This window comes from Pagrus major, chromosome 24, assembly GCF_040436345.1.
Source record: "Pagrus major chromosome 24, Pma_NU_1.0".
NCBI classification, from domain to species: Eukaryota; Metazoa; Chordata; class Actinopteri; order Spariformes; family Sparidae; genus Pagrus; species Pagrus major.
This window is the reverse complement of record NC_133238.1, coordinates 12,224,886-12,248,269: the sequence shown is the minus strand read 5'-3', so window position 1 is coordinate 12,248,269 and position 23,384 is coordinate 12,224,886. Positions and strand designations below refer to the sequence as shown.

General features: G+C 40.8%; 1 protein-coding gene across 1 annotated transcript in view; it reads right to left on the bottom strand.

The window, feature by feature from the left end:
• The window catches only part of kcnh7 (potassium channel, voltage gated eag related subfamily H, member 7), a 69,488-nt gene extending 46,420 nt beyond the window's left edge, over positions 1–23,068 (bottom strand). The window contains exons 1-2 of the mRNA XM_073462168.1: positions 22,867–23,068; positions 21,988–22,218 (exon numbers count right to left, since the gene is read on the bottom strand). Coding sequence (XP_073318269.1) covers positions 21,988–22,218; positions 22,867–22,942 — 307 coding nt within the window. The 5' untranslated portion in view covers positions 22,943–23,068. The remainder of the gene's footprint in view (positions 1–21,987; positions 22,219–22,866) is intronic.
• Between the last annotated feature and the right edge of the window lie 316 nt (positions 23,069–23,384).

Sequence of the window (23,384 nt, the reverse complement as noted above, 5' to 3'; positions counted from 1 at the left end):
GGCTTTTACTGGATGCATTTTTATCCGTTAGTATTAATTTGCATACTTTTGCGTTGTTGAATCTTTTAAATGCAACTTTTAAATTTCTTGATATATTTTTTCTTATTTCTAATCTATGTCTATACCCCTGTAAAGCAATTTGAATTGCCTTATGTCTGAACGATGCCATATAAACTAGGCACTCAGTAGAGCCTATAATTGCTTAAACCATAATTTAAACTCACTAGGATTCACATCAACTTGTACTCGCTCATAGATGCCAGCCACCTAAATACACCTGATTTTTTCCATTAAGATCAATAAATCATTCCCTGAGAAACTAATGAAAAAGTAAAAAAAAAAAGCCCTATCTTTCGATGTTAAAGAGAGTTAGAAAAAAATCCAGGATCAGCACCAAAAGTTAATGGGGTCTGTTCTGAGCTGAGACCTGTCCTCTATCCAATTTTTGTGAAATGAGTCTGTAGATACATCCATCATATTTTCCATTCCACTCATTACAGTTAATCATTGTTTTGTTTATGCATGTGCGTAATGTTATGTCAGACACTTGCAACAACAGCTAAATGCATTTGAATTTAAAAGCAAGAGGAAGAGAGGTCAACCATACCGGCATAAGAGGGGACTGTGCATTGTGTGTGTGTGGGTGTGTTTATGTCACGTGTAGGTGTGTGTGAAGAGGGATAGAGTTGGAGTGGGGTATACAGTGCAGTAAGTGGGTATGTGTGTGTGTTCTCTGTATTAACCTCCACTTTGACTTGCCTGTCTGTCTATTTGTGCTTTAAATCTGCATCCAAATGTAAAAATGACAATATCTACTGCTGCTGTTGGCTCTAAGAGTCGCAGCGGCGCTCATTTCTTTTTTCCATTACTCTCAAAGACGTACATAAGTGTGTGATGAGGCACAACAGAATGAAGTCATTCTGAAATAAAATAAATCTGTTAATACAATTTACTTTTCCATTTCCTTCTCTTTCCCCTCCATTTCCCATTATCATTTACGTCTTTTCACTCACTGTCTGCCTCAGTCACTCTTTTCTCTCTCCACGTCCTTGTCTGTCACTCTCTGCCTGCTTCGCTGTTATTAAATCCACCCAACTCCTCATTTGTTTTCTTTTTTCTCACTATCCCCGGTTCTCCCTTCAGCCTCACTCTGCCTACTCGCTCTCTCCCTATCTGTGTGTAGGTCTCTCTTCCTGAGAAATGAGATAGCTGTCCAGGCTCTCTGCAGGAAGGCCACCTGACGTGTTATAAGTGGACAGATCAAACAGATCTCTGGCGCTGCTGCTGATGCAAATTTCAGCCTGTCTGCAGCCTGCACATCCTGCCTCGGCGGAGGGTCAAAGACAAACACACATGCGCGCACACACTCACGCAAAAACAGAAATAACATTTACATTTCTCAGTCGCACACTGGCATGGAGACAAACGAGCATGCACACGAGAAGCGCGCGCAGACAAACACTAATGAGGTTCACAGATCTCAGCTCAGCACAGACACAAACACAGTGGCTCACACACAGCCTGCCGGCAGCATTAATTAGCAGAATGTTCTCTGTCCAACTAAATCTAATAAGCAGGCGATGGAGCTGGTTTACACGGTGCAGTGTAATGAGAGAACGCACCTTTGAAAGGCACTAAAACAGCTTCAGTCAGAGTATCTCTGATTTGAATATTCATACGGAGCGGCACAACAAAACGTAGTGAAACATCGTAATATGATACATCTGTGCCCTCAATTCTTCTGTGGAGATACGTTGAGAAATAAAAAGGGTGACTCAGCGTCCTCCTTCTCGACACAAATACAGTCATGGATGGATGCACCGAACAAAATCTTTTCTTTTCTGCGCTCTAATCCTCCGAGGATGATGGAAGGAGGAAAGTGCTGACTTGTGCTTTGAGGGAGGCAAACAATCTCAAACTTTGACAAGGTGAAAGTGAGTTAAAAAAAAAAACACAGAGCTGCCAATCATGCACATAAACACACACACAATCCTTGAGAACAGCAGAGTGAATCCTATAAAACAGCCTGATAAGCCTACTGCGTTGCTAGCGCATTGCTTCACCAGCCTGGTGTGTCAAAGTCAAGCCATAAGCCTGAAGCCTGAGTGGAAACGTGGGTCTTATCGATTTAAACATTTTCCACTCGGCTTCATTTCCTCCCTGACGCGGCGTGGCCTACCTGGATTAATAGGGCTACCTGGTAATCTGTTGCTACACAGATGGCTCGGCAGGATGACAGCACAACGTGGCACCAAGTGCGTACACAGAATATGCCAAATCACAATATGCTGAGGGGCTCTTGAATGTTTTCAGGCAAAGCTGCGTTGTTTAGCGTCACCGCTACTATGGTGCTGTTAGGGGTTTCAGTTTTCACTCTGATAAACCAAAAGATTAAAAAAGGCAGGTCTACACACACAAAAAATCACCTCTGAGCCAGTTTGTTTTGGACTGGATGACAACTGGTTGTGAGTCATGGAAAAAACACAATTATATGCACAGACAGATGGAGATTTGTGGCTAGTCATCCAAAACATGCTGGACAACAGTTGATATTGTGCATAACAAACACAACCAACTTGGATTTTTAAGCATAAGGTCTGCTTTGGTTTATTTGACCTTGAGATTTGGACTGAAAGCAGCACCACTGTTGGACACCAGGACAAAGTTCAGATGAGGACGCTCTGATACACCGCTGACCAACTGTTCCCACAGAGATGTACCTTCATTACACAGAGCCAGCCAGCCAGCCAGCCAACACACACACACACGCACACACACCCCACTATGATATTACCTCCCTGTTCACCTCAGTACACTCACCCTGTGTCTCTTGCCACCTCCTCGTTCTTTAGCTTAAGTTATATTAATTACACTTTATAAAGGTTACATCAGTTCAACCTCATTTTCAGCTTGAGGGCTCACTACTCCTCTGTGGTAAAGGTGATGCACTCCCCTCGCTACTTCTTTTGCTCACTTTCATTTAATTCTAGTGTATTAATAATTAAACGATGTGTTTGTTTTTTGGGTTTTTTTGTTTTTCATGCAGATGAGGTACACTTTTCTTATTTTCACTGTATAAACCAAAGTCCTCCTTACCTTTACTTACCTGTATAAACTATTTAATTGAAGATTTAACTTGATTCAAAACCCTTTATCCAAATCTTTAGCATAGTTAAAACTAGTTTTGATTCACATATATCCCATACATACATGACATACTAAGGGCTTTTTGTTAGTTTTTTGTCCATCAACTGGGAAAAAAAGCAACAAATTTGCAATTCCTTTTGACTCTTGCTTTGATTACAATATGATTTTTATGCAATGCTTGAGTACTTTATGGTTTGCTTATTTAGCAGCTAGCAGTGGTGGAGGAAGCATTTGATTTTAAATTAAAAGATCCCCTCCAGACATGTTTTAATCTATAAAAACTGCTGTGATTAATATTTTCTGTCTGATATGGGTTTTTTTTTCCCCACAAGAAAGTGCAATTACCTGGTTTAAACTCGTAATATTACATCTCCATCTCTCCTTTTTGCATGCCAAGTCAAAAAATGCCACATTTGATGATTCAAAGTTCTCAAATGTAAGAATCTCTTAGTCAGATGACACTGTGAGGTCCATTTTTCAGTTTCCTGATGTTTTATCCTGTGCAATCCAATTGTCTATACTACTTTTAGTATATTACTACAAACCATTTGTGTATAGCAATTATGAAATTGTTGGTCATACCTGTAAGTGAAAGGTGAATATAGTCCTGCTTTGTCTTGTGTCATTCACTATATCACTATAAAGTAAATTCTTAACTATTAATTAATCCTGAAAAGTCGGCAAATCAATCAAAAATGGAAATATTCATTAGTTGCAACCCTAACGTTTAGTATGAAAGGTAATCCTACTCATTATCCAAAAAGACTTTTTAAATGTTAAATTATGGAGCCCCAAGGTCCTGAAAGATAATTATTTTTTATATTATGTACACAAGAAAATATCTCGTGCAGCGCTTTAGGGGCTCTTTTGTTATTTTCGCACCATGAATAATTCTTGTCAGCACATGGTAATTCAATTATTTATTTTCTTTTTTAGATTTAGTGTTTAAAAACTATTCCCTGTACATTGAGAGCAAAGTTAACTGGAGTCAATTTCCTTATTCGTGTACACATTCTTGGCCAATAAAGCTGATTCTGAAAAAGTACAAGTATGTCGCTATCCGTTATTTCATTACAGCAAATTCCTGCGCTATTACAACTGAAGGGATCTGACTGAACAAACAGGATTTGTTGAGTGTGCGCTCATAGGCGGAGCAGTGAGAGGAGTTCTAGTTTCAAGATGCTGGAAATTTCATTAGATTCTATTTCCACTATCAATAATTAAGACAATGCAGCTCAACGTGCGCTTGTTCACAGAGACAGGGTAGCTATAGCGAGGCGCACACACATTGATCACCAAGTGTGATTAAAATGCCTTCGGTAGAATCCTTCCTCTCCCCTCGAAACACACACGGACCAGTTCAACATCTGCTGACTGGTTGTTTCTGACAGTGATTGTGGGATGGTGGCATATGGGAATCTTGATAGCCCTCATTTGGAGAAACTGCTGCCAAGAGTATCGCAGTCAAAACCTTGCTAAATTGTGTGTGTGTATGTGTGTACGTCCAGTAGTTAGGTGTGCGTGAGTGACACTGATGGGAGCTGAGCCTCCAGCAGCAGGGAGCTGTTGGTTGGTGCTACACCGCTTGAGGGGTTATGGTGACATCTCCCTCTCTCTGTCAAAAGCTCAGCGGGGAGCGTCTTCATCTTGGCACGGCTAATTGTCATCAAATCAACTTATCCGGGTCGCTCTCTGACCCTTTGTCCATATGTCAGCGTGTCTGAGTCAATGGCCGCTGCACTATTACTGTCTCCTCTTTGACTTTACATCAGGAGGTGAGCAAAACGAGCACAAGGCAAAACGCCTGACAAGACACTCCATCTGTTGAATCTTAAAAATGAGGCAAAGTTCACAATAAAATGTTATTTTAGGGGGAGAAAATATTCAATAATTCCCCAAAGTTGACACAGCTGGTGTAAGATTATGAGTATGGAGATAATAAAAAAGTTAAATATGAGAATTGACCTTCTTTCAGAGGGTGGAAGGCTTAGGTTTTTGCTTTCCATTCTAGGGAAATGTGATCCCTTCCTCTTCTCCCCTGGGAACATTCAGTTGTACTAAGAGCTGTTTAACTCTCTAATCCAGGAGGGAGAGCGCTACTTTATCCCCAGGGATACAATATCATCAGTGGCGGCATGTTGGCTTGGTGGTTCGAGAGTCCTGAAGCCCAAAGGTCACATGTCAAATCACTGCCACAGAGACGTTTGTCCATCGATGGACGTCATCACTGAAAATGTCTACACACCAAGGCCCCATTTTGCTCCATCACTGTAGCTGTAGCAGTAAATACATCACCTGTTTCACCACTATGAGATCCTGGTGTTATGTCCGGTCTGCTGTCTAATTGTTTTGCTGCAGATGATTGAAAATCATTTTAATCTATACATACTTACAAGCTCTATTGTACAGTTATCCCTCAATGGAGGCTCAGTATGTTACCTACTCAATACCTCTACAGGGCCATGATCAATTATGACAAGACACTTAAGAAGACGAAGCCGGAAACAAATAATGTAGGGCTATACTGAAGCCATGTTTTACCTTTGAAGCTTCTATTGAGATTTACAATGAAGTTTCGAATGTCTGTGGTCATATTTTGACCTTGAAAAAATTACAAATCCTTGAACAATTTTTAATGCATTTTTATGAAATTGATATTATTTATGAATATAACTTAACCAAACTGGTGACCTCTTTGACATTGTTCTGATGATGTCTTGATGGCACCCTGAGCACCAAGCGAATTACGCTTTTTTGTTAATGACTTAAGTAATATACTATAAGCAAGTTAAAGCCAAAATAGATTTTTGGGTTTTGTGGCTATATAAATGTAATTTGGTGCTCTTTGCTGCCAGACTGCCCCTTCAATACAGGTGCGTGCCTCCCTTTGTGTGCAGCAAGTGGGCAAGTGCGGCAAGTCATTTTTCTGACTTCTATGGAAATGTTGTTTTTGAATGGCCTACAAACACTGACTGAAGCAGAATATTTCATTAGATAAAAACATGTTGCCACCTCTGAAAATGATTACATCTATCTTTGGCAATAGATTTTGACTTTTGGACTTGCATGCTCAGGAGTTATTGGAAATTTTTGGATCACACGAGTCACAATCCTACACAGCCACCACTGGAATCTAATTCAAACAGTATAATACTAATAATGCAACGTGGTATCAGGACAAACACTGCAACAGACCTGCCAGTGCACCATGTCAACAATGTCACCAAAACTACTAGGTTAATTAGGAAAAGATCATGATTTTGCTCAAAACAATTACTTTCAAACTACCACCACACAAAATGTATGCTAGAAAATGGGTGCAATACTAGATTTGCTCATGATAGAACTGTCCACAGCCCGGGTAAACAAGGCCAAGGCCACCACTTTGGAGGCTGCCTGTAATAACAGACGTACCTAAGACATAGCACAGGATTTGTATTAGTAGTGATAGTCTAAACCGAGATGGAGGGAGGAAAAGGGAGGGTTGACCTGCCAGGGGTGAGTGTGGGAGAAAGGAAGGAAGAAGGGTAGAAAAGGAGGTGAAATGGTATGTGTATTGTTTTGTGAATCTGCAATGAAGAACAATACTTTACAAAAAAAATGAAAAGAAAAAACGCTTCCTTAAAACAGTCACCACTGACTATTGCCTTCAAACGGTACTCAACGGTTCTTTCTACTTCATCTTTTGCGTCTGTCATCATCATTTAACAGAAGCTTCGAACTTGTTGGTACAGGCCTAAAGTAATGTCTCCCTTAAATGTGGACAAAGTCTCCATTAAAAAAATAAAATAAGAGAATGTATTCCATTCAAGAATTGATTAATCAGAGAGAATCAGTCAGGGGTCAAAAATCCATATCATGGCTTATCTACTCCCATGTGCGATTGCCTCCACTAACCTGATAGGTTTGGTGGGTGTGATACAGCAATCCACTGCTGCCTTTTGAGGACGTGGAGGCAGCCGTTATACGCCTGCACTAGAAAACTAGATAGACAAAATCAATGTAGAGAGTACATGATGAGAAAAATCAATTAACTCCTATGCACTTTATGTCAGTGCATAATGGACAGGACTTGATCGTGTTGGCAAAAGCGAGTCTGATATTTGGGGAGACGGTCCTTTAAACAGAAGATCACATATCTGCGTGACAGAAAAATCAAGGTCACAGCGTCTTACAAGCCTTCACACTTCCCATTATGTGAGTGTAAGTGAGTGTAAGTACGCTGTAAGAGCCCGCTGAATGATCAGGTGACAAGATACTCCGGTGTTCTCAAACTCAGGAAGGGATTTAATATCGTTGTCAGGTTTTCATTTCATTCTGAGATCATCTAAAATTAGTTTGAACTGAAGTAGTTTTTAAAGAAGGTGCCGTTTTTTACTTTTCCATGTAGAGCGTTTAAATCAATTTAATACAGGAAACATTATATGTTAGCTATTTCATGTCATTGTGTCCTGTCTCAGAAAAGAGCACCCGTGTTTACCAAGCATATATCACTACTAAGTTACGGCACTTATCTGCCAACCTCATGCTGAGGAATGCCAGTGTAAATGGAGAAAAACTGCACTTACACTTTCAGCTTTTGTTCCAACCCTTTAATTTGTTTTAGCAATCAGAACAAATTGCTTAAAAATTGTATTATTATGAAGATGTTTGTCTTTGTAGTATTATTTTTATAGCTGGAAACAGGAAAAATAGGCTTGCTCTCAGCATGTTGCCCCTGTTAATAGAAAGGTTTGATGCTGAAATCCCATTATGCCTTCAATGCAAAACATTATTGTACTTTTTGTTGGCTTGCTACGTCAGATTTGTGACGGGAACGAGGAGACAATCTAAGGTCATGGAGCAAGTCCGAAGCAATTCACGGAATACAACAAAGCATTGCATAGCAGTATTAACAGGAATAATCTGTCTGAAGCTTTGCGCACCATGCGGTGTCACTGCAAAAGGTTATCTGGGTGATCGTGGTGGGTGATGGAAGGCTCTGTGGACTCTGTCAAACAGCAAGCTGTGATGGTGCCACAAATACACTGTTTATCATTATGATGTGGAGAAAAAGGCTTGACAGATGGTGCCGCGAACAAAAAAAGCAAATCAAAATGACTTGATTGCAGTGTGGGAAAATAAATGTGGACTTTTTTGACTTTTTTGGTCTTTCTGAAAACTGATGCCTACAGATTCTTTTTCTCATTTTCTCCCTCTAATGACCTGTTTGGTCCAGTTTTGTGTGTCATACACAGCCTGCCTAGGCTTTCTTTCTGTACAATTAATGTGTGCATTTTGTTGGTTGGTTGGTTTGTTGACGGCAATAGCATAGCACGCATATTTTTTACACTATAGACTTTATCCAAACAATGAAAAAGCTTATCTAATTTGCCGAGACTGAACTGAGGCTGACAAGACAGCATGACATATATACAAGCAAAAGCAATTACAACATCACTGGGTTACACTGTAAGTGCTCCTGCAGATGCTGAAACAAATACGATTAAAGAACACTATAAAACCTTGGCAGGCCCCAGTTCTTGTCACCCTTGTCTCGTTGCAGCACTAAATTACTTTTGTCAAAGAATCGTCAGCCTACAGCAGAAGAGAAATAAAAAAACAGTATGAGCTCTGTAGTGTGTCAGCTGGACAGCATGAGGAGGCCTCAAACGGACAAAGACAAATCAGAAGCTTCAGAGAAATGTCAGGGCTTGACCATCATGGTCCTTGATAATCTGCTGATGCAAGGTTTTGTTGATAATATGAGTGGCTGTGATGAAACGGGCCGGTGATTGTGGGCCGCCAGTTTAGACTCTAAGGGCTTGCTGATTCAAGCTCCATCAAAGTGACTCTGCAAGCGCCGCAGAGCGCTGATCCCTGCCTGTCTGGCATTTAGAGAGGAGCTGATTCATGAACGCAAGATTTCACCTAATTCATCTGGGAGATATACTGTGGGAGTCATCTGATTCAAGTGTGTCGAGACCCTGGCACGGAGACACTACAGTAACATCAACATATAAATTACCCTGCAAAGCATCAGGCCTGTGAATATGTCTAAGAGGAGGACTGAAGAAGAAAAATGCAGGTAAAACTAGAACAGCACATACCTCTGCCAAGGCCCAACAGTCCCCTCTTGTAGTCACTCAGATATACCAGCCACCTAAATATACCTAATGCTTTTTTTTAAGATGCGCAATGTTTCAGAAAGTGAGAAGAAATTCCTGGATCTATCCCTTTATCCGCATCAAAAGTTATTTCTGGGGAGATAACTTTTGACTCATTCATTCATTCAACCTTTATCAAAACTCAGAAATACACTGAGGTAGCGGGCAAGTAAAATAGGGAAAAAGAGACACCAAGAAACTTAAATATGGAACTTCTTACAAACAGGTAAAGTGGTTACATTTGAAGCAAATAAATCAACTAAAAGAAGAACTTTACTCCACAAAAAACATCCAGAAATTGACCAAATGTCAAACGTCTACATGAATGAAAACAATCAGGATAGCACGTGATCGGATGAATGAAAATAATTCATTCACTTACATGCGGCTGCTCATTCACAGATGTGCTCATATCCAATCTGTGAATGAGTGTAAAGCAGGGATCATGGTCTGAAATCATTCTGACAAATATGAGTGGATGACTGCTGTGGAGGGGGTTGAATCAACATGTCTACCAATAAACCTTTTAAGTGTGCTCGCGTGACACAATCTATATAATCTGGCAAAATAATCTTCCTTGCTCACATCCAGCTCGTCATTTATCTCTCAGATCACAGCTGGATGAACGAGATCTCCCGGTGCACGGAGCTGTCTGGTGTACAGCTGCGGAGGTTGGGTGAGGGGAGCCCCGCAATAGGGCAAGAATGGGGAGAGACAAGGGGGGAAGGGGGAGCTGTGAAGCGAGGTGTTCAAGCCAGTGTAAGTTGGGGGAGGGGGCTGTCAGACTGTTTACGGTCTGTTTGTGATAATACCATCACATAATGGCAGCGTGTGTGGGCTTAATGCATAGACGCAACATGAGAATGACCTATATTTATGTACTGGCACGGTGCTTGCAAACTGTGGCTATGATATAGATTTCATATGTACATGCCGAGGTTAAACTGGTCAATGTGGTTGATACTGGCAATCATAAAATATCATATATCAGCCAGTTTATATGACTGACTGCTAATATGATGTCCACAGCCGTCTGTCCAATCCCTTTAAATCTCCTTTGCTCATTTTCATATGTATGAATGCTTCAACCAAAAGCCTAAAAGCATCCGACTATTAATCCAGAAATTAAACAGTGGAAATGGTGGATATTACACATCAACATAAAAGCTCTAATTTCAGCCTAAAATGTCAGTTTTGGTATTAGTTCTCAAAATTCAAATGCTATTTGCTAAAAACAGACAACATTCTTTGATTTTCGTCGCCAGTTGGAGGTGAATTTGCCTCCGAAGACATAACCATCTTGACAATGACCCGTTCATGCCACCCTGTTGTTCATTTAACTTGACGGGGTGGCCTCTGGGAGAAATTAATGTCAAGAAGTCGGACTGTAATGAATGACTCTGCAGGAAAATAATGGAGAAGGGATGGCCTCTAAACGACTGGATTATTGATCCAAATGACCACGATTTTCAAAACAAACAGGTAAAAAAAAGAGCATATCATATATCACTCTGAGGGCGTACTTAGCACTTTCTTACTGTCATGACAGATGCTGCATTTCTTTTTAACTTACAAAAGATAAAATAACTGAAAACAGTGTACGCATGATGCGGGTTCGCCTTTGTAGGTGCATCTTACTATCTAAATAATGCGCCCTTTAAATAGCAGGAATACTGCGCCATCGACTTTAGACCAGCTTTTTGTTGGTCTATGGCGCAGTCCCTTTCTGCTGTCTCAAAATAGCAATACGCCAGCAACGCGCCTGACCAAACCTCATTTTGAGACCAACATGCACAGGATCGCACAGGTGGGCGTAAGTACTTTTCTCCATTAAACGACGTGGCCACTGGGTGTGAAAATGCGAACGCATTGGTCTGAAACTAACAGTGACACTTGTGCTGCACTGTGCCCTGCTTTGCACCAGGCATAAAATAGAGCCCCATGTTTTAAAAGTAGCAAGAAAAAAAAATCATGTCTTAATTGTTTTATAATCACATTGTAGCCCTCTGAATCAAAATGGAATCGAATCATGAGGTGCCTGAGTTTCAATGGCTGTCCATCATTCTGTATTACACTATTGATCCTGCTGTTCTTATACTGGCCTTGTCCATGACATGTCAGTACTGTATGGCTCTACACCAGCATCATCACTGCGTCAAATTCCTCTGCATGAGTTGTACTTGACTCAGATGCTAATTTTAAATTTAATGGTATTTTCAGAATTGTGTGACCAGCCCCCAGTAGTGTGTTCTGTTCTCCAGCTGTGAGTCCCATAGGCAGAGACGCCAGGGTGAGTTGCAATGATGTATCATGGCTCTTTCAACGGTTGCCAGGACGACACTATGCTGTGCTGCACATAGAGACTTTTTTTTTTTACAGGGATGGAAACATGAAGGTGTGACAGACAGGAGGAAATTCATCCGAATAGTTCATGGTATGTTAACACAAAACTATTTTACATCCCTGCACTTTGTCTGTTTAAAAGCACTTGAGTTTATAATGGAAACCAACCTCAGGAGAGTAACCAACCACACATGTGCTTTTCTCGTAAATGACCGTTCTGTAATCCCGGAGCCTCTTCTTCTTCTAAGAAGCCATTGATGAGACTTGTTATAAATGAGCTCCACTGCGAGGCATGAACACACAGAGGAAATCGAAGCCTTTGCTACAACACAAATCTGTCCATGTCACTTTAGATTGAGAATGGGGGGCTTGCTCATTACACTGCTCTCTCTCAGGATCTGAGGACTGATGAGAGCGAGCTGGACAGCCGTATTCAAAGTCACACACCATTTGCCGAGCCTTTATTCATTTGATCCTTTATGGGTTTAGTCTGTGTTGGGAGCTACAATTTCTACCGTGGTGAATTGAGGATAATGAACGTATCTGCATCGTTATCTTTTGAGAGACACGCTGAGGGTTACGGAGCAGTTATGAAGCTTCTGGACTGGATTCAGGAGGGAGTTCCCACATTGGAAGAATCGGTCTGATATTTAGCTTCACCTGATTTCCCTCCCTCTACGACAACTTAATTTATACTCTCTTGCCAGCTCACTAACTTAACACAAAATGTCAAACTAAGTTTAGGATAAACACTCCTTCCTTCATCCCCACACTCCCTCTGTCTCATTTATGTGCCTAATTTTGTCTTGCTGTTGCCCTCTCTCTCTCTCCCCACTGCATCTGCTCTATTCCTTTATTCCACTCTATCTCGCCTCATGCATATGTCTTTCACACACACAAGCTGTCCACTGTAGGCTCTCAGCTGAACCTGAGAATGTGAAAGAGACTGCAGGCGAAAGAGAATAAACGCTTATCTTGTTTGCACAGCAGCGGATGTACAAGAATTGGTTGAACAGAGAATGGTTTCCATTCCAGAGTCGCACCATCAAACTCTGGCTGCAAATAACCCCGGGCGGTAATCATCATCGCTCATGCTTTCACTCAGGGCTATAGATCCTCATTCATTCGTTACCTGTTATTCAAAAGAGCGGGACACAGTGTGGAGGAGATGCATCAGAAGTGTAAAGTCACCTTATGGCATCCACATAATATAATAAAATGTCCTGACTGATATTGTAATCACATATTTACTCTACTAGTCCAACAATCAGCAGTCAAGTTGCATTGTGGGTAAGTCATCAGGTTTTGACAGGGAAGCTGAAACTTGCAAATGCTAAATAATTGTTAGTGACATCTTCATTCAACATTTAGTAATACACAAAACAACTTTTTATGTACATGTTCAATAAGTAAGAGGAATGCATATCCACAGAGAGGTTTGATGGTGATGTTTCCATTACACACATGATTTTAAACATCTCCAGAGAGGTATTCTTATAGCTTTAATGTTTCATTTTAAATGTGAGGGGAAGAAAACCTCTAATCTCAGAGAGCATCGCTGAAGCACAACCAACTTTAATCTATTTATAGCATGACATTTCAGTCTCATTTGCTATTTGCAAGTGAGAGCTTTTACCATGTACTGAGCTTATGGATTTCTTGATACACCAAGGACCCTGAGAGTCGGCTCTTTAGTATGGAATGAAAAACACTGAGATTTATTCTGATCGGATTCCCCGAAATGAAAAGGCAGAAAGAGCAACTGCTGCTGAGTAAATATGGGCTGTGTTGGTTACAACAGTTTTTTTTTTTTCACTTTTCACAAGGCGATTTATGAAGCATCTTTAAGATAAGGAGGTTGTAATGTTTAATCTCTAAGTTGTCCTGAATGTATTCATTGACAAATAAAAGACCTGTAGTAAGGCCCAATCCCATTACACCACTTGCCGAGCTATCGCTTAGCCCAAGCCCTCCATTTTGCGCAATCACACATCGAGGTAGGGTGTCCTGATTCTTGTTTGGATAGAGGGGTAGTGCCAAGTGTTAGGGCTACATGGCCCTACATTAAACAGAGGTTTCATAACCAAGGGTTACAAGAACTCTCTGAAGTTTCAATGTATTGTGGTCCTTTTCTTTTGACGAGCATAAAACAATCACTACTAGTCTGCTGATGTCTCGGTGACTAACTAGCTAGCTTGCTAGTATTCCTTTTTATTTTATAACTTGATTGGTTGTAAACGATTTGTGAGCGTCCACGCTTTTCAACCTCCATCTGATACATGGCAAATGGCATTGTGATAAAACCAGGATTGCCACAGTAGTGCAACAAAAATCTAAAGAGCTAAAGACGGCATATTGGAAATGTCCGGTCACGTCTGTTGACATAAACACGATCAATGATTCCAGATGAGGTATGCGGGTCTTGAAGGTTTGTCCCATTTCATAGTGGGAGATTTCCACCACCACCCCTCATAACACTGTTCTGAGGGGCAAGGGGGCACTCAAACACGAGAGGTAAATGGTATTGAGCCTAACAAGCACTGACTGAAGCCTTAGTTGTGGCTGCTAACTGCAGTGCTTTGTTTCAATGTAAGATCTGATCTCACATCTGCTTCATCATTTGCATTTGTTTTAGATGAAAGGAGATCAGCTCATCTTACAAATGCAATTTCTTTTCTCACTACTTCATTGTCTAATCGCACTGTTAAGCTTCACCACTTAAACAGGCCAGGATATCTTTTACAAAACCCTGGAAGAAAATTAATGAAAAATGAACCTAAATCCAAAGTCTTGGCACCTCTCCAGCCTTTACTGTAAGACCACATAATGGAGCGACTCAGTCAAGGGCTAATTGAATGGAAAACTTTCCATTTCCATTTTTCTCTCTGAACAAATGATCCCTAAATGACAGTCTGTGAGTAATTTTTGATTTTTTAATGACATCCTTTGCCCTAACCTGCTGTGTTAGAGAAAGTGATCTCCCCTTAATGTGGGGCCTAATATGAAAGTTATTTGACATGTTTAAACTGCAGTTTTCTGCCATTGAAAAAGCCACTGACTGGGGAAAATAATAATTTGCTTTGAGTGAACTGAAAGAGAGAAATCAACATCAGGCACAACATCTACGCTTAGCACAAAAATGACTATGGACAAGTGGAATCAGTGTTAGGTTACAAAAGTATCACTGTGAAACAATATGTTTAGCAAGATTATCATGTTGAGGATTAAACATCTGCAAAGTGGTGGGTTATACACATGTATCCAATCCAAATATGTTTGTCCTTGAGTTAAATACTGGCTGTTTTGTTTGCTCAAGCTTTATGAATCAATTACTTTATCCAGCATGCATTTGTTTTTTTTGTTTTTATGTGATTAGAACTGTGAAATTCATCTGTCATCGTCTGTCTTAAAAACGCCCTTTACACAGAACATCCATACAGTGTGCTCACATGCGCCAGTCTGCATATATTACACACACTACATTATGCAGAATGACTGCTGCAGTATCCTCTTGTTCTCGCACACAGGCAAAGGTTTGTTTTTGCCAATGGTTACGAATGGAAACAAAGACTAAAATGCATAAATATGTGGGATGGCGACAGCAAAGAGCAAAGCAAAATAGCTCTAATGCCTCACTCTCTGTCTTAAAAGGGGCTGAGAAGAGAGAATATGCCTTGGTTAATTATAACAAAAACAACAGTGTCATGTTAAAGGTGAGTAATAGCTGTATGGGACAATATGTGAAACTAGATGACACAACAGTCATATAAGAGAATAGCTGACCTGTTCTGTGTTTGAGAGATTGAGTGCAGTAAGCAGCTAAGCATCTAAATGTCAAGCACAGGACTTTGGAGTAAACTTTTGCCACTTTAATGACGCTGGCTTCCCTATAGAGGTCATCGAGATATGAACACAGGAAGGCAAGAGGACCGGTGGCTCTGTTAGGGCACAAATCATAAAGCATTAAGAATGTGCCGGAAGATTGTGCTGACGAGCAGAATCTCCTTCACGGACTGTAAAGGACAGCGGGCGATGCGTTTATGCAGACCCTGGGTCACAGGATTAAAAAGCAGAAGATTGCCTCACAGAAACCCCAGTGGTCCACTGTGGGGAGAGCAATCAGCTCACTGCAATGACATTTCTCCTGGAATTCCAATACAGGAGACAATCGAGATAGGGGCTGAGAGCTGTGTGTGTGTGAGAGTGTGTGTGTGTGTTGGATAGAGGAAGGAACAGAAGTACTTACATTGATTCATTCATTCATTTCTGCAATGTTTAGATTGCGCTATTGCTCAAAATAAGATGGATAGTTCTGCGTTATCGCAGTCCATTCTTCTCCTTCTTCTTCATTGTTATGCTTTCAAAGACAAACTATCACTGTCTCCATTTTTCCAACTAAAGCCGCTGCCTCTTCACATTTGGATTAAATTAATGTCAAAAATGTAAAATGGTAACAAATCCAAGAAGTTATGGTCGGGCTAGTGTTGTCTTTTGCTGGTTTTAAAGGCTGCATTACAGTAAAGTGATGTAATAATATGAACTTACCAGACTGTTTACTAATTGTTGTAATACTTGTCTATACCCACTTAGTCATTATATCCACATTACTGATGATTACTTATATAAAAACAATCTTGTTGTGTTAACTAGGTGTGCCATGATTTTGATTTTAAACTGAAAATCGATCTAAGGCAGTACTGGAAAATCTTTATTTTGGCGAATATTATTTGAACTGGTCTGCCCCTGACATGCAAAAAGCCACCAGGAGAACGTCAAGCTACTGTCGTAAAAAACCCAGCTATGTACGTAAATGTTATCAGGGCATTAAACCAATGTGTTAAAGATCTTTAAATATCCATACCCTAGTCTGAAAATAGTATAGCATTTAGTGCTGAAAAACTAATTTGTAAAATGAGAATCAAGTCAAATCATGACCTTAAAATTGAAAAAACAAACCAGATCCTGGATTTGACATCCTAGATCATGACAGCTGTAGTGATTTTTGTAAAAAGGACCATCCATAATTATCCAGTAAATATCCATCCCTACAATATTCGAGATATTTGGCATTAAAAAAATGGAGATATATGATTTTGTTACATGATAAAGCTGAAAAATATTGCGATTCACTTTTTTCTGAGTACAACAGAACTACTGTCAATACAAATCCCAGGACTGTAACAAATTGTCGGACATGATGTAGGTACTAACTACAAACAAAACTCATCACGTCATAACAATGTTATGTGTTGAAAACTTGTATATTGAAGTAAACTTGTATGTAATGCTGTGGTCCTACCCTCTCACTGAAGTTACACAGTGCAGAAACAAGTGATGGGGGCTGAGTGGCTGAGACAGAGACACCACTCACCCTATTACAAGACACTGTACCATCAAAATGATTTTGAAGCTGTTATTTCGTGGTAAAAAAGTTACATAATGTTGCTTTAAGGTCATATCATCCAGCTCTCTGATAGGCAATAACATACCAAAATTTTAAAAAAATACATAAGGATAACACTCCATTGTCACTGATTTACAAGATTATGAGCTACAGACACATAAAATCCTGATGATCTCCAGTCTGATAAACTGTGCAGCCATACTTGCTGATAATATATAGGAGATTATAAGAGTAGTCTGCCTTGTTGAAACAGGTGTACGACCTTCCCTGGAGAAGCTCTGAGTCAGGTGAGAGGAAAACACTGAGGTAATTAGAGGCACAGAATACAGAATGGTAATGAGGCCTTTTCCCTCGCTGCTGGGTCCAACAGGCAGAAGCCCTCCAGCCCTTTTTATTCAAGTCTCCTGTGGGCCAGTGGGTGCAGGGAGGGCGTTCGGCCGTCATTGATTTCCCCTCTCCAATGCACAGGTTTTGAAGATCAATGCAACATGAAGGTATTTGTGTCCTCATTAAAGCTGTTTGCTCAGTGGATCGATGCAGACTGAACCCCCAGCTTGGTTTGGCTGACGATGTGCCGGCCCAGAGAGGCATCAGACCTCTTAGGGCCGAGTTTAAAGTACTAATCCTTTACCTCAGACCGCTCATAGCTCAGTATAAAAATACTCTAATATGAGTGAATGTTCCACATTCAAATTTTCAAAAGGTACTCAAGTACTAAAAGTAAAAGTACATTACTCGACCTGAACTTGTTACCACTATGGTTGATAACATGTTTTATAGCCTTCAAAGAACAGTTGTGTTTGGTTAATTAGTTCAACAAATATTCCCTGAAGGGTTCTTCATTACGTTATCTTGTGGTTACACAATATTGTGTGTTATCGCTCATTAATGGCTCCTGCATGCTGATTCTTCAAAATACCTCCACAGAACATCTGGAGAACCTTCCTTGAAGGTGCTTGTAACTATAAAATGTTCTGGTAAGTTTAAGAGAACATTTTAGGAACCACCACAGCAAACTTGGATATGGAAAAGGAACTTCCTCGGAGAAAAGTTTGAAAAATAAGTTTTCTGATCATCAGAAAATTTGCTAGAACATTTCCACTACCAGGGCTTTCCACAAGGATATGGAGTTACCAGCCAGGGGGAGAATGTAGCAAGACTTTTTAACGCTCACTGCACAATAGTCCAGTTGCTGAAACAAGTGTTTTCTGAATTAGGTCATCTAATGAGGATTTCTCCCTGTCTGCGCAATCAATGCCATTCCTAATGTGTTTTGTCACTAATTATTCTGCTAATATTTGTCAAACACTGAAGAAGACTTTCCGATCTCTACTGGGCAGGACACAAGCTCTCAGCTGAGCATGTGCACACATTCACATGGTGAATTGCAACTTGGTTACAAAACTATTTTATTATATTGAAAATTAATATAATTAAGTAGCTGGATGTAGATGTTAATTGGTACTAATGCAAAGGTACTTCAATAATTTACACATCTGGGTGTGAAATCTGTGGCTAACATATACGCTCACTGGCCACTTCATTAGGCACACTTGGCTGCAACTAATGATTATTGTATGGACAAATAATCGTTTGATTATTCTCTCCAATAATCAATTAACTAACTGGTCTGTAAAATGTCAGAAAACGTTAATCAGGGTTTCCCAAAGCCCAAGATTACGTCCTCAATTGTCTTGTTTTGTCGACTACTGTCATTCACATTTCAAAAGCTGGCCTCGGAGAATTTTGACTTCTTAAGCAGATCAATTATCAAAATAGTTGCCGATTATTTTAATAGTTGACAATTATCGATCAAATAATTGTTGCAGCTCTACAATTGGCCAAAATAATTGCATCCTTTACAATACCATTTCCATAATTACTGCCTTTACAAAGATAATAATGTTCAATTTTCATTTATTTAATTAGATGTTTATTAGTGACGTAGTTTGCCGTGGTGTTGAATGGGGCTGCATTATATGTAGAAGTGTTTCCAATATTTTGGCCGTCCCTTTGACATACATGGGATTAGCAGAGTATTAGGAACACCTTTCAATATAATGAACACCACCACCACCACCACCACCCACTACGTACTCAATAATAAACATAAAGTAGAATTACTTCCTTTCTGACATTGTCAACTGTCAAACTGAAATATTATAAGCTCCGTAATAGCAGAATTCCCGTTACTTAGCTGATACTGACTGAGCCTTTTCTATGGTGCTTTCTCGGGCTAGTCAAAGTTCAGTAAAAACAATATACAACAAGGCTATGGGTTGCATACAGACTGTCTCGAGGGGCACAGGCTGAAGCCCACTCAAAAATAAGCTGACATCTCTCCCTGCCTACTCCCTCAAGCATTTTTCTCTAACTTTATCTTCCAACCTTTGACCCCACACATCTATATCTCCATGGATACTATCATGTGTAACTGCTCTGTAAACTGTCTTCAATCTAATCTGCGCCACCTCTCTCCCTCTGGGTTTTCTCATACCTGCCTGAGTATGAATTACACAAACGGATACACACATACACACACACACACAAGTCGAGACCGCAACATCATCCCTGATCCAGAGCTCCTATCACACATCAAACGTCCAAACAAATCGCCCTGACAGCATCTTGTCTCATTATCCATAGGAGAATCCATCTTTTTGTGAGCAGAGATAAGTTTGAAAACTTTCTCCAGATCAGGAGCCTGACAGTACATTTCTCCTACAACACCCATGGACATTTGACAGATACTCAGATGTACAATGGTTAGTCTACCAAGTGCTATCTCAGCTGGTGGGAACAAGCCTGAAGTGAGCTTTAGAGGAGTTTGCAGATGCAGTTTATTCAGCAATTATTTATCAACATTTTGGAGAAAAATACAAATTCAGCGTTACATGAAAGGATTTGCTAAGTCTTTATGGATGTTTTGAGACTTAAGTAATTAACCACTTTTGCAAACTAGATGATTGTTGTATGGCCTGGCATGAACATATACATACGGAGAATGAAGGCAGATTGTCATCTATAGATACCGGCTACTTGTGAAGAAAAAAATCTCTTAGGTACCGGTGTAAAGGACGCTGCTAGGGAGTAGCAGGGTCCAATTTCAATGCTAACAAATAACGAGGCATCAATTTGATGCACATACTCACCTACTGGCTGATAACAGATCGAGCATGTTAGGAAGTATAGGAGGCATTTCCGATACCGTTATCGTATCAGAGCAACCCTACTGCAAACTGTTCTCAATGCCTGACTCATTGATACAAAAAGTATAGTTTCTTGTTTCAGCTAATGATCAAATACAGTCAACGTGATTTAACAAAAGCTGCCACAACGTCAAGAAAAACTGTGTGCAGTCGAATGATTTTTATTAGGGATGCACCGATATCTCAGCTGATCACCGGTATCAGCCAGTGTTCACCTTGTTGACTGCTATCAGCAGATATGATGACATTCACCGGTAACAAGCATCCCATCAATTCTTGACTTGCATATCCATGACATCCCTGCCATCAGTTTATAAGGCTAAGTAGAGTAAGTAGTCAACAATCATTTAGGATATTTGAGTAGGCACTTGTATAGAGGACTAAAAAGACTTTTGAAGCAGTTATTACAGTTAAAGGAATCTTTTTCATGTGAAAGAAAGATACATTAAACGTTAATCCATCAATTTGTATGATCGAATTTGTGCTCTTTCAAAGCTGGTGTAATGAAGGGATGAGTAACTTTAAAATATTTCATTTATTTTGATGTAATAAAGATTCCCCTGGCAAAAAAGGGGGATACATAACAATAAAAACAAAATCAATATTGGTGATGGCAACGTCTGCTGGTCAAATTGTCATTTTAAACATCAGTAACAACCCAGAACTTTACGAAAGGCGCATCCCTAATTTTGGTTTGATTAACCGTATCTCTCACACTGCAGTATTAACAATCACTGAGGAGAAAACACACCTGCTGGGGGCTCCAACAAACAATAACCCCAAACAAACACGTGTGGGCGATCCCCACGTAGTTCTTATAAAACTATTAATCCTCATTTCCTCACCTAGCCCTTAAACGTTATGCAAGGAGGTTTAATCATCTGAATACATATGTCATTGTTAGAGGTCACTACATGAACTCTCCCTGAACTAGCACACAGTTGATGCTACTGTTTTAAACGTTCACTGTGGAGCTCGCCTTGTAACTCATCAAAACAATACCAGCTGTCATGCCAAGTCATGATCTGCATGCAGTATTCATAAGCAGCATATGCACGCCAGAAGATTATCTACGATCTAATGATGGAAAAGCTATACAGATACGGTCAGTCACAGGCAATTTTCAGCTCTGGGAGCCATAACAGGATCTAAAAATGCTAAAGTTAGCATTTAAGAGAAGCAGAGAAACTGCATGCCTCACTATCTTCACATTAGTCTTTAGGGAAGTGAGCTACATCCTTCCCAGGTTGCCCTATCCAGCGCAGGCTAATGAACATCTTTCCCAACCACCCAGCGCCTGCATCATTTCAAAACTGGACTTCACAACGGAGGAAACCTTCGCAGCTGCTCTTCCCCCCTCAGGGTTCTAAATGGGTGCACTCAGTGATTTGCTGCTGCAAAATGCTCCAGATAGAGCCGACTCAGAACTAAAAATTACCCACTGTGTACCTGCAGTGTTAGACATTGTAAAAGTCACCTCTCACACATTTATCCCACACTGAAGTAGCTTGCATTAACACTGCAGGTGGGTCTGCCTTGTGCAGTACACAGGTAGCACAAATCAAAGTGCTGTTCAAGGTGGAAATAGAGACCAAGACATGATGATTGCTTTTGAAGAGGGACTGAAAGAGCTTCAGCAGCAGAGTGCATTTTGAAAGTGACACAACTGCTACAGCTCCATGTCATGTGCTGTACTTGCCACCTGAGCCCACGCAGACAGACAGCCCGCAGCACTCACCATCCTTGCGGTGGTAGGTGATCTCCACCTTGCGCTCCTCGGAGCCCAGCAGCGCCTGGGCCACCTGGGCCACCGCGTGCCGGGTGGTGAACTCGCCGTGGAGGAAGTCACAAGTGCACGGCTTCTGCATGACGTCCGGCCTGGAGAAGCCCGTCATCTCGCAGAAGCCGTCATTACAGTAGATGATAGCGCAGTTCTGCACACGGGCATTGGCTATGATGAATTTCTTATCTGTGGAGGGAGATTGGGGGAGTTAAGTGGGGAAATTTGATCATGGGCAGAATATCACAGAAACAAGAAAGTATTATTTAGTTATTACATGTGGATATATCAATTGATACATTAAAACTGGAAATACATTAACAGGAATATTTTAAAAATGTCATATTTCAAATATAAATACAGGTAGGTGGATGTAATGGGTTTACATGGGATTATCCTCCATCACACTGTTCCAGTGAATACAAATTAATCTCCATAAGAAGGCTGGATTGCTTATTGTACTTTTATACGATTGCCTTAATCCTTTCTTTTTTCCACATATGCAGCTTTCTAAACTACAATCTCTGCTGGAGCAGGAGCGCTACAGGACTATAAACACACCAGGTGCTTGATAAGGTAGCAGGATAATTTACTTGTAATGACTTTTCATGGACCTCTGTTATATAGTTTATTGAAATATCTGGAAAAAATATATATATAATTGAGTCCACTGTACGTGCATGTTATAAAAGAAGGCCTATTAGACGATTTCCTAATTGTTGAGAGGATGCAGCAGGACAGACACAAAAGGCAGGCAGCACAACACAACACAACACAAACGCACCCACACAACACTGGACACCAGAGAGAGAGAGAGAGAGAGAGAAACATACTCACTTTGTCCCTCGAATTTACGAATAATTACTCCCAAAAATGTGTTTTGTGGCGCCACATGACCCCTCCGGACAGGCATGGTTCCCCTCCGAGAATAATGATGGTAAAAAATCTTTGGCTGTCCAAGTGAGAAGAGCAAGCCGGTCCCCCCAAAAACGCCTTCCGTCAAGTTCTAGCGGGTGATGACAACCGAAGCCAAAGGGGGCTCCCCGTTTTCTTTGTCACCAGTCAGTCATCCTCGCACGAAAATCTCCCCCCTCTTGTTTCTTCTTTTCCTCCCCCGACCCCCCGCGTTTCCCTTATTTCAACTCCGACGCGTCCCCGGTTGAGCGCATCGCAGCAGACGCTTCCCTGCGCTCCTCGCCGATGTGAAGCTGGAAAGAAAGGAGTCGGCAGACCGCAGTTTCACCAACATTTCACCGTCGCTCCTCGAAAGCCGCTGTGCGCGTCTGTGGCGGCGCGTGAGAGTGGATGTTGTGTGTGCGTGCGGTGTGCGCGTGGGGGTCTATTGTTGTGAAGGG